The 12164-nt window shown below is 31.4% G+C and overlaps 1 protein-coding gene across 5 annotated transcripts; it reads right to left on the bottom strand.

The window, feature by feature from the left end:
- Window positions 1–841: 841 nt before the first annotated feature.
- On the bottom strand, window positions 842–12096 carry LOC117231293. 5 transcript variants are annotated; one of them, XM_033489613.1, is made up of 7 exons: window positions 9691–9915; window positions 7226–8434; window positions 5015–7123; window positions 4739–4920; window positions 4317–4635; window positions 4021–4230; window positions 842–3718 (listed from the first exon to the last, which is right to left on the bottom strand). In XM_033489613.1, the coding sequence occupies exons 1-6, from the start codon at window positions 9821–9823 to the stop codon at window positions 4028–4030; spliced, it is 4155 nt and encodes a 1384-aa protein (XP_033345504.1). In that variant the 5' UTR covers window positions 9824–9915; the 3' UTR covers window positions 842–3718; window positions 4021–4027. The 5 variants fall into 5 exon arrangements, with proteins under 5 accessions (XP_033345504.1, XP_033345505.1, XP_033345507.1 ...); XM_033489614.1 differs by having other exon boundaries at window positions 842–4230; window positions 9691–9916; XM_033489616.1 differs by lacking the exons at window positions 842–3718; window positions 9691–9915 and adding an exon at window positions 11560–12096 and having other exon boundaries at window positions 4028–4230.
- Between the last annotated feature and the right edge of the window lie 68 nt (window positions 12097–12164).

Here is a 12164-nt window from a genome sequence, read left to right as displayed (position 1 = left end):
ATCACCTATAATTAGATTATTACATTCATTTTAAATAACATGAAAAATAAAATAAAGTAGGTTTATTTTATTACTTGTAATATATTTTTATTAAAAGAATATTAATTCGTGATATATAACAGACCATAAAGTATTTGCTATTATGCACTACAGTTCTACTATGAATTATTATAATTTAAATATCAAAAGTAAAAATAAATTATTTGAAATTAAAATAATGTGCTTGCTAACATAAAATTTTGCAAATCTCTTTCAAAAACAAATGTATTATAGTACAAGATTTTACTTTTAAAATAAATTTCAAATATTTCTGTAAAATTTAGTGTCTCTTTTATTAAAAATATTCCTCGCAGTTTATTTTTGTCCTCAAATTATTTTTAATTGAAATAAGATTACCGAATAAGACAATTCTAAATCTATTTCTATCGCTAGTTCTTAATATCTTTTTCACGACATTATTGCATGTAAAATAGAATGCTCGTATTATTTTGTTAGATGCCGTAAAAAAAAACTATAATTCATTGGTATATAATTCACAATATAACAGTGCATATTTTGGTTATGGATTTACTGTATTTAAATATATTTACAAAAGTTCATTTCATTACGCTTTATAACAAAAAAAATTAAATATTAATAATACTATCTCTTTTGCCATGTACATAAAAATTTTCATTACGCAACCGAAATTTGTGTACTTCTTGTACATAATGTTTCTTTATTATGTTTTGATTAGTGGGATCAAAATTGGTACAAGAACTTCATAGTACTTTTTTTTTAATTTTGTACATTCACCTAATATATAAAGGGCCATTTTGAAATTGTCTGTAGTTATTCTGACTTGTGACGTGTATCATATTTTATTATTCATTATATTTATATTACACAAAGATATATACTTAGCTGTATTATTGTATCGACTTCAAATACATTTCGCGAATTTTGTTCTACTATTCGGGCATCAGTAAATGGATTAAAACCAATACTTTTCTTTTTCTATTGATTATTAATATTAAACCAGGTCACAGAAATTGTATAAAACTATAGGTAGCTCTTAAAAGCAATATAAAAGCAAGAAAAGAAAGAGGACTGAACAGAAAAGAGAAGGGAAGATCCGAAACTAAATTAGACCTAAAAAATACGAAGGCAAGGAATAAAAATACCTATTGATTTTTTAACATTACATAATTGTTTTTTTGCTACTTTCAATTCGCGAACATTACTACCGTTACCTCTCTCACCACGCATCACGATGTGACAATTTTATTTTACAGATCTATATTTTATACAAATTATTTAGGCAATGTGATATTCAAATTTTGTTTGCGCATCAGTGCTTTAAATTATTTTCTCCGCAATTTACAAGCCAAATGAATTTAGCATTTATACAAGACAGATAATAAAACATTTTTCTTCCATTTCATTTTCAAAATTTGTTACATATTGATAAACTATGCGTACAAAGAGAATTCTAAAATCTCTAAAACTTCTGACAATATCCTGCTTTATACTTTTCTTTCACAAATAGTCTAATATATGTATACAATACTACAGTGGCTTATCATAAAGCTGATCTGTACAGGAATATGTAGATAATGCTCTATGTACGCAGAGTTAGATTTAAAGGAAGAATATACTGGAATTATTCATCACACCTTCCTATCCAGAAATTTTTTTGTATCACAAGTATTAATATTACAGTTATTCATCTAAGATAGAATTTTGTTTCCCTTTCATACACAATTGTATAATATAAGCGTTTTGTTTACAATTTAATTTTCGTTATTAAACTCAGTAGCAATATTTTTTGGCTGTTTGTTTCTTTGTTTTTATCTTACAAAGACTGCCCTTGAAGTGACGAGCTATGTCTTGAGGAGTTTAAGAAAAACCCAAATACGTTGACTTTTATGTAAACTATTCATCATCTTACATTAAAACAGATAGACTATAGTCCTAAATAAAATGCTTTTTTTACGCTCTTTGAATCCTTTTTACAAGACATTTGTTACTATATGATATATAATATGTACAAAGAATCTTTTTTCTTAGACAACTTAGTTTCTGTATCTATATAACTAACGTTTAAAAATGATTACTCTTGCTTTGCCATACTCTGTGTTGCGAGAGGAGGAGTGGCAACTATCTTTTTTAACATGTTTGCAGATTTATGTATATACAAATACATATACACATGTATGTATGTATATACATATTTCTTTTTATCTACTCAAATTAATATTATGTACATTTTATTCTATATATTTTTATACAATTTTCCTGTTTTTTTATACTTCTCCCTGATACATTAAGAGAATCGATATTATCCATGTTCTTATACTTGTTATTATAAAAACTTGATTCTTTTATATTCTTACAAAATTTGATGGAAACGACAATGACAATAATGACGGCGCAGATGATTACAATAATAGTAATATGAAAAAATAATATAAATCAGTAATAATTACCATAAATTTTATAATAATAAGTAGCGATTAATTTAATCACTGAATTGTATATATACTATTGAACCTTAAACACTGATTTCACACATTCATAAATTATAGTATACAGTGAAGTTATAATTGTCACATGCCGGAAAAAGAGAAGATAATATTTCTGGAACAAATGTCCATCTTTTTCTTAGAAATTTATTGTTATATTAACAACGATAATTACAATTATTACAAGTGTTCTCTTTTCAAGTAAACATGTGAGCTCGTTCTCTTTAAATAAAAATGATTTCAACACATAGTTATAAAATAGACAAGGTTAAGAAATAAAGGGAAATATTATATGAGCGAAAATCTATTTATTTACACCTACAATAGATTTATATGTCACAATTAATCTTCAAAAAATTATAATAGAAATAAGTATTGTTACACTAAATGTAGTTTCCCGCAATAAAGAACATAACTACACATGCTTACTAAAATAGTATGATTTTTAAAAATGAAGAATATCGCAATATCATTAAAGTTGTATAATAATATAATAATAATTTTTTTCACATAAAAACTTTGTTATTTACAGATGATTTCTTACATTCACAGGAGAACACTTGTCTATATGTTTCTTATCCACACTTCATTCGAAACACGTGTTCAAATTCCATTAAATTACTTGATTAATAATTCATTCCATTTTATATACACACATACAACTTAGAAGAAATTTAATGCTTTCTCATTCTTTTGCCGAATTCTGATTTTTGTTCAAATTTTAATACAATATGCCCCATATTTTATTCCTGCGTACATGATGTTTTAGGGAAAAATTTGTAACGTTTTCAAATTTCATAAATATTAGCAAGAAAGCAAATACTTTTTTGATTAACATTGTTCCTCAGCAACGATTCGTCTATACTACAAATTTTAAATTAAAAAATCTTCCTTTTACATTAGGTCGAAAAGGCCACTGTTCAAGGCCACAGGCCAAGAAAATTAATTAAATTTAATTAACGAGAAGAACTTCCATTTCTTCATATCCGTTAATTTCCATTTTCATTTGAAATTCTTAAGACAGTAACAGCATTCTCGTTTGAACATCTTGTACATTGGAAGATATTTCTGTCGAGCATATTGATATTTCGTGTATGCAAATTACCATATGTCTGTCCTTTATACATTTGACATTTATACTTTCACACTCCAAACACACTTATGCATCGAATGATGCAAAGCGTAATTTCAAAACTTCTCAAAATTGTTAAATGCTGAAAAATATAAATTAATTATTAGACTTGATTAAAATCTCAACTTTTTTCAACAAAAATATTGATTATATATAATACAGAGTGAACAAGAGGTTAAAGAGTTAAATATTTCTCATAGTATATATGAATATACAAAGATGTTTTGTTTTACGCTTTGTTAATTTTAACATATTCTTTTATAAACAAATTTGGATATAATTTTCTATAATTATTAATCATCATTCGGTGCTTCAAATTAAAGCCATACGTTGTGAAATAATGCAGATAATTTATTCCATAGTAACGCATACTGGCGAACTCACCGAAGTTTCACGTAACCCGATGAAGGTTGCACTTCGGTATATACTGATTAGTATCCAAGTGCCAGCCTTTCGTTAACGCACAGGGGTAATGCGTAACGGCTTTACAACCGCGTTTAACGCAACCAATATTTGCTCCTGTTAAACCACAAGAGTCACATATCGACTTTGCTGCATCCCATACAGCTTCTTGTAAACCTGTTACTCTTCCACCTGTAATGTAAATTAATTTTTTCTTAAGAATCTTACAACAATTTTTTTTACTGCAATTAGTTCTAAGAAAGTTGTTTCTATTGTACCTGCCATGTACACTCCAGCTGCCCAAACAGCACACTGTTCATGAAGCCATACTTCCCAACGTTGTTCTTCCCCGGGGAGTACGGTCATTCCCGTAAACATGGCATTAGTATTACTTTCAATGGAATTTCTTTTCTTTTTACCCATTTTTGCAGTAAACTGATCGGCTAACCCAGCGTACCTCAAACTCCTTTTATTCTTACCACCTTTCTTCTGTTCTGTAGTAATCTCTTGTTCATCAGCCGAAAGAATTCCATCTTCTAAACGTTCTTTACCAATCAAATATGGCCCAAATAAATCACTCAAAACACCAGCTGGAACCTATAATTTGATAAAGAATGTTATTTCTGAATGTTACTCATAATTTAAAATAAAGTAAAAAAATATTTAATATACATGCTAAAAAAAAGAATATTATACGCACAGTGTATGTTCCAGGTGCTATATGTGGACCAGCCAAATTAGGATGTGGTCGAGCAGGATCCCCAGGTATTACAGAATGAGGACCTTGTTTACAAAATACGCACACCCATGTGGAATCTGTTGTATGTGCGTCATAACGTGATGACAACGTTGAACTAAAGAGACCCGCTCTACTGACTTTACCTATATAAAACACATATTTTTTTTTTAGTTTTGTATATACAAATTTTCGTTTATATATATAATATAAATATACATAAATATTAAAACTACACACCCCTATAATCTAAATCGTTTTGATGACTGAGTCTCTTACTCCTTCCCGCATTACCATTTCCAATACTCTTTCGTTTTTCTTTACTTTTTTCTTCTTCTTCTTCCCGTGGTGCGTTAACTACTTGAATGCTTAATGGACTGTCCCTTGGACCTTCAACATGAACTACTGGCCCACGAGACCTAATAGAACTTGCATTTGATCCAGAATCATATGCCATTTCTCTTATTCCGTCCACTTTTGCATTTTTCTTAATCTTTTTCGAGGCGTCTTGCTTTTTTGAACTCTTAGATATCCTTCTCTTTTTGATTTCCTTCTGAGGTATATCATTACCCACAGTTCCAAAAATATTTTCAGATGATCTGGACATTTTTCGTTTACCACCTTGTACTTTAGTTTTTTTCCCTTTCTTTCCAGACATCTTTGTATCAACTGTAGATGAAACATCAGTAGGATTTATACTTTGCGCCTCTTTTGTGTGTAACACATTATTTTCTAAATTTTCGACTTTCGCTGTGCTCCCGGATTGAAGTTCAGGTTCTGTAAGTTCTGATTTTGATTCTTCCTTTTTGACATCTGTCTCTGTCTCAACAATACCGGCAAACATCTTTTCAAGTTCTGATTCAACTTCATTAAACGGATTTGTATTATTTACAGGTTTTGGACTTGTTACTTTTGAAAATTCAGTCGCATCATCGCTAGATTTTCTTCTAACCCTCTGATTCGATGGAGTTGAACTAGGAGGTGTACTTTCACTACTCCTCCGCCTTCTAATAGGTTGATTCTCCTCACTTGTTTCGTCTACACTTTCTTCAATCTTTTCAGATATTCTCTGTTCTGCTGTGTCAATATTGTCTTCTAATTTGACAACTGGAGTTGCATTTGTTTCTTCTGTTATTGGTTCACTTGTTCTAGGTTCTGTTGGTTCTGTAGGTTCTAATTCCATATCCTCTACTTCCGTTTTAGAGTCTTTACTAAGCCGTACAGGCTTTTCTAGTTTTCTTTTTCTGCGTTGCTTAGTATTATCATTAGAATCGTCATTACTGAATGCTGGAGATACTACTTCGTCTTCCCTATTTGGAGATTTCGATTTCTGTCTATCAGGGGACATGCTTTTAACACTCGATGTATCTCTTTCCTCTACTGGCATTACAATAACAGATCCAATATTTTCAGCACTGCCAAGTTTTTTATTACCACCTTCTAACTTTTCTAACAGAGAATCCACACCCTTCTTACCTCTTTTTGGTAAATTTTTAGGTGATCTTACATTCGTCTCTTCGATCTTTCGATCTCGTTCTGAAGACGATTCCCTTTTCGGACTATCTGTTACATCTTTGTCCACTCTAGAGGTAAGGTTTACAATAACAGGCAAAACATTTCTTGGTACTTGTGCAATGACGCTTAATGTATCTTTATTTTTCGTAACCTCAGGCTCTTTCTTCTCTGAAACTACCCTTTCAATCGTAACACTAGGTGGTAAATTTATAACTTTCTGCGTAAAATTATCTACATTCATCTCCTTAATCTTATCATGAAGATTTGCCACTCCTTTTAAATTGCTTTCAAAGTTTTTTACTGTTATTTTAGGTGTTGTAACTTCTTTTGTTGAGAGTGAAACTGGTTCACTAACAGAATTAGGTGTTGGAACCGACGAACTAATTCCACTATCAGATGAAGTTTCTCCATTCAAAGGTATTGGAGGAGAAATAATATTTCCATTTCTGCTACCCTTATCTACATTTCTTGCAGTCAAACTTATTGGGATATCTTGAGGTATGCGAGAATAATTTTCAGGAATAATTTCGGAAGTAGATGATAAATCTAGTGTACTTTGTGAACCTGGTGAGTTTCTATACTGACTTTGGTTCTGTCTATTATCTACCAGCATTTGTAAACTAAACAAAGGATTTCCTGGTGTATTGGCTGGAGTAACTGTTTTTGATGGAACAGTTGGTGTATGCCATGTTGGAGGTGCTTGAGTATGTGCAAGTTGTGGTGTAAGTTGTGATGTTATATGAGATGCTCTTGCCATAGATGGATGTGTGTAAAATCCTGCCGGACTCAATGCTGCACCTGACAAGGCTGTTGGATGAATGTTCAACCCTGAAACTAAGACAAATATTTTTAATATAAAAGAACAATGTTTATCATTTTATATTAAAAATGATATTCTTTATTTAAATTTTCTAAAAAATTGAAGAGAGGTATTACCTTGACTTTGTGCCATTGTAAGATGATTCCAAACTGTCTGAGGTGGAGGTGTGCCAACCGGAGGTCGGCTATGACCTGGATATTGTCCTGACATTTCGAAATCTTCCCAATTACTTAATGTTGGTTTGCAGGTATTTACAAAATACGAGTTCTTTGACTTATTTATCTGTTCGTCTGAACAAGATTCACTTTTAATACTTGTATCTTTGACATTCAGAGATGAATTTAGAAAAGAAAGATTTGTATTCTTTCTCTCACGCAAAAACACTGAAGTTTTATTAGTCAAATATTTATTAAGAGCAAGAGTACTTTCTTGTTCTAAGTATTTATTTGGTACACAATTTAACTTTGTTTCTAAATTTTTACATATTTTAGGTTTTGAAGCTTTAAGTAACGTTTTATCAATTTTTAATTTAGGAGATAAATCATCTAGATCTGAGAATTTTAATAAACCATAGTCTATTTCCTTGTACTTTGTGTTGTAGCAATTTTCTATATTACAGGAATGATTTGCTCGGTCTGAAATGGCACAGTCCTTTAAAGATACTTTTATATCTGTAAAATTGCACAGCTTCTTTTTATCTTCACTTTGTTTGTTACAACAGCCTTTATTATCTTCCAAGTTTTTTACTAAATTAAGTGGCTTGTCTTCTTCAGAAGCACAAAGATTATAAATATTTTTATACTGCTCCAAAATTTTAGACAATGTCTTGTACTGCGTAATATTTTGTATGTTTGATTGTTCTGACAAGCAAGGAACACAATCAATAATTTTATGATGATGATCAATTTTCTTCTTTGTTTCAGATAAATTTTCGCTTTTATCTTTGCAAAATAAGTAGGTGCCTATGGTTTGGTTAGTATCCAATAAATTAGATGGTTTTATTTTACTATCGTCACTGTGACAGGTACTATAACTTTCCTTGTGATTTTTAAGCACAGGCTCTAAAAATTCTGATAAGCATTTATCAACTGTTCCCTTCTGTATATCAGAATCTACAATCTTTTTATTGTTTGTTGATTGTATGAAGTTTATAAATTGATTAACATAAGTTAAATCTAAATCCGACACACTTATATTTTCTTCCTTGTGACGTAAATTATAAACGTCAGGCACACCACCATGTGCTACCAATTCTTGTATGTAATCCCACTGCATGAAATTATTTGATAGCGCCCATTTTGGCGCAACTCCAAATATAAATGGCCCTGTAAACAAACATGTTCATTGAAAACTATGATTACAATTATAGATTGTTTCAAATAAACTTGAAAAATTAAAATAATTTTTTGTCTATGAAATAAGTTATGTGAAGAAAGTGTCAAAAATTACATTTACTATTGATAGGAACAATTCATGTGTTTTGACGATTCACATCATAATGCTGCTCTAAAATATTTACTCTTTGCTCATTAATATTATGTACACATTAATAACATTGATAATTATTTAATGAATTATATAAATTGGAAGTTAATTCTTCTGCCTTGTAATGTGCAATTATAAATATTTTCTATTTCTGAAAGTATTATAAGAAAATATTTAAATAAACTAGTTTATTTTCAACTAGCTTAGTTTAAATTAGTTTATTTTATACTAATAAATAACTGAATGTTTACATCTTGTTAAGCTGTAATTGATATAAAATTAAAATATTCCAGTGGTATTAATAGTGAAACAAATATAAACATAAGTATTATTGGCAATGAATATTTCTTTATACAATTGTATAAATTTTTGATTGACCTAACACTAAGCAAAAAGAAGATTAATCTTTTCTGTTAAAATATTTCTATGTAACCCACATATTTCACAAAACGCAAATCCTTTTTGCAACAAGGTTTGTAGTTTCAATGTTTACATCTTTAACTGGTGTTTATCTTATATTTTTACAATATCCAGTATTATGAGTGAATGTCACATTATCAATAATTTTAAGGTATTTGTATTAAAATACGATACATTACACTAATAATATAATCCCAACATGAAAAGTTCACAAGAGCAATTTAAAGGACAAACATATCTACTTGTTCAACAAATAGGACACATAATTGGAAGTAACCCTTCGCAATATTTAAACAATAAAGGACGTAAAATCCATAAAACACAAAAGATTCGATATCTATGAACGAAGATTAAGGATGATGATAAAAAATCACAGTATTTGTCAGGGTGTCAACGTTGATATATGAAAAGATTCAAGAAGCACCAAGCTCAGTTTATTTTGGAAATTTCTCATGATGGATCGAGCGTTATATCTTTGAAAGGAACTGTCACAATAATATCGATGTGAAATTCTAACAGTATTGCACAGAATCACGATACAAGGAATAACACTGTAAGTGTTTCGTAGCCGATGTTACGATTTAGCCACGAGGGGAGCTATGGACATGCGAGTGTAACACTGTGTATCTCGATTTGCTGATCCAACGGCGTGGTAGCAGGATTACAGTTCATGTACTTTTTCGTGAATTCCGATGGCATACAGTGTGCGTAGACGTACCGCACCAGAGCACGCATATATACGAATGAAACACGTTAACCAAGCCGCGCATATACACCCATGGAAAATACACAGGAGCGCACGTATGCATACATGTATGAATGACGTGCGTTCGCGTATGCACACGCCTATGCACGCACAACGTGCAAAGCGTGGAAAGAAGACATCTAACCCCGTGGATACCGCACACGCACACAGAGACACTAACGAAACACCGAAGCAGGGATGTAGTGTTTCCCCGCACCTGGACGGTATCGTCGATAACGCGCGAGTCGCGTGTTGCCGACACGCGGAACAACGTGTACTTATATATTCAAAATTTCCAAATTATTCGTACAATCTCTACCTGACGCCCAAATATCTCACACTCTCGGGGACACTCGGATAATCGAACGTTTCGTTCACTTCGGACAACAGAATCTAAGATCGACAGATTGCATGGTGCGCGAGGACAGACGCGTTGCATTGTACCGGCACGCATGCACGCACGTACCATGCACAATTCAGGCAGCGCACACAACACCAACACCCCGACAAGACGTACGACACGGACATGGGTGCCTCTTTCTTTCGCGTAAATCGATGGGCACACTCGATTTCACTGGCTTTCCCCGGTGGGCCCTTTTTTATCGCTAAACATGCTACTGACGGTAGCTATAGTGGAGCCATGATCCAAGGATTACCGCGGGATACGCACCTTCCGCACAGGGCCCTTGCCAGGGGCTGGCGAATTTACGATTTTCCGTCAAAAAATTGTCGGGGCATCAACCAAAGCAGAATTTCAACAATGGTGGCCGCTAGCGAGCGAGCCGCATGCAATGCTGACACCTTGCGGTGGCGGCGCGAATTACGTTTCTATCCCATTCCCTCTTTTGTTAACCCTTCTCGCTCGCCCGTTCACAGTCATACACGTTCTTCCTCGTATATGTACAATCTTTTTCACAATATTATTTTTTTTCGTACAATTATCGGAATATTTAGTAATGGATATCAATTCAAAAATGTATTCCTACTTGTTCATAGTCTTTTAGATGTAGTCTACTGCAAATTGTTTAGCGAAGTTGATTGTATAAAATATACATAGGTATTTTGAACTCATTTGTTAAAAGAAATGTTACCAAAAATATTGCACTGCTAGTGTTATCATCTAAGTTAATATCTATTTATTTGTCAAAATTATACACGAAAAGAAGATTACATGCGTTTTAAAACATTTTTCGCAATAGTATGTGAAATGCATATAATTATAGTTGTTTAAATACTAATTTTACGTTTAAATGCACTTTCTATCGCGTTTTCTGTTGATACTGTTGATATTATAATTATTGTTAACATAGTAAAAAGTGATTGAAAATTTGAAGCCACCCTTAACACCGCCCACATTCGCAATCTATATCTATGAAATTTTCTTTCATTAGAATTCTGCCCATGTATTTGGTACGCCATGTAGAAGCGCGTGTATAAATTTTAGTTGAAAAACGTAATCATTGATCATAACTTAAAAGAGACAAAACATATTTCACTCAAGTTATTGTTAAGGACTAGAATTGTTATTGACGTAGATTTATGTTGTATGCATTATTTTTCTTCCTAAAAATTTCGTATATACTATACACATACATATATTTAGAAATTATTCTTTCATTATTTACAACAGTTTTTCGTACATGAATTATTTTTACTTTCCTAATATTTATTACGGTCAAAATTTGTTGTAAAAATGTTTTTAAAGATGTTTAATACATTTATTATTATTCATATGAATATGAATATATTGTAGAGTCTAATAAATATTATAGCCACAATCAAGTCATTAATATTACTTACCATGCCGTGGCATTTCTTTTACTACTTTGTTCGTATATTTATTAAAATGCTTCGTATCCGATATCTAGTTCTGTAGAAAATTCACTATAATCAAGTCTCAATGATGGATGAATCTATATTACATCGCTTTCGTCAATGAATAACATTCAACGAATGTTTGGAAAACGCGGCAATGTACTTATATGCAAACATTTATTCCCTACATGTGTATAATACCGCTTCTGCGTCTTTCTGGAATCTTCTTTGACACGAACATAAATTTATATAAATGATCATTTTTACAATAACCGCGATCATCGACATTTAAATATTTACTTTACACTGTTCCTCGTTAATCGCACACGATTATTTGCTTATATTTACAATTATGTGTTATTTACACGATCGACTTGCAAAACAGAAAATTATAAAGTTTAAATAAACAGCTGCCTTTTTTTGTTTACGATCAAATAATTATTCTAGTTGGACATATATATATCTTCTAGCATAATTTAACTGTGTATTCGCATTTCTTTAAACGTACACTTATCGTCACGTAAACAAACATTATAGTGACGCAACCCGCCAAATGAGCCAACCAAGTACTTACTACATATATTCGTATA

This window comes from Bombus vosnesenskii, unplaced genomic scaffold, assembly GCF_011952255.1.
Source record: "Bombus vosnesenskii isolate JDL3184/JDL3185 unplaced genomic scaffold, Bvos_JDL3184-5_v1.1 scf7180000013272, whole genome shotgun sequence".
Classification (NCBI taxonomy): domain Eukaryota; kingdom Metazoa; phylum Arthropoda; class Insecta; order Hymenoptera; family Apidae; genus Bombus; species Bombus vosnesenskii.
The sequence above is the reverse complement of the archived record's forward strand: the minus strand, read 5'-3'. Positions and strand labels throughout refer to the sequence as shown.

Bases quoted from the DNA above. Each gene is read 5' to 3' on its own strand.
- LOC117231293 (XM_033489614.1), bottom strand. From the start codon at position 9,823: ATGCATACGTGCGCTCCTGTGTATTTTCCATGGGTGTATATGCGCGGC. The intron at 7,124-7,225 runs GTAATACCTCTC...TATTTGTCTTAG, and splicing joins TACAATGGCACAAAGTCAAG to TTTCAGGGTTGAACATTCAT. The intron at 4,636-4,738 runs GTGCGTATAATA...ATCAAATTATAG, and splicing joins TAGCACCTGGAACATACACT to GTTCCAGCTGGTGTTTTGAG.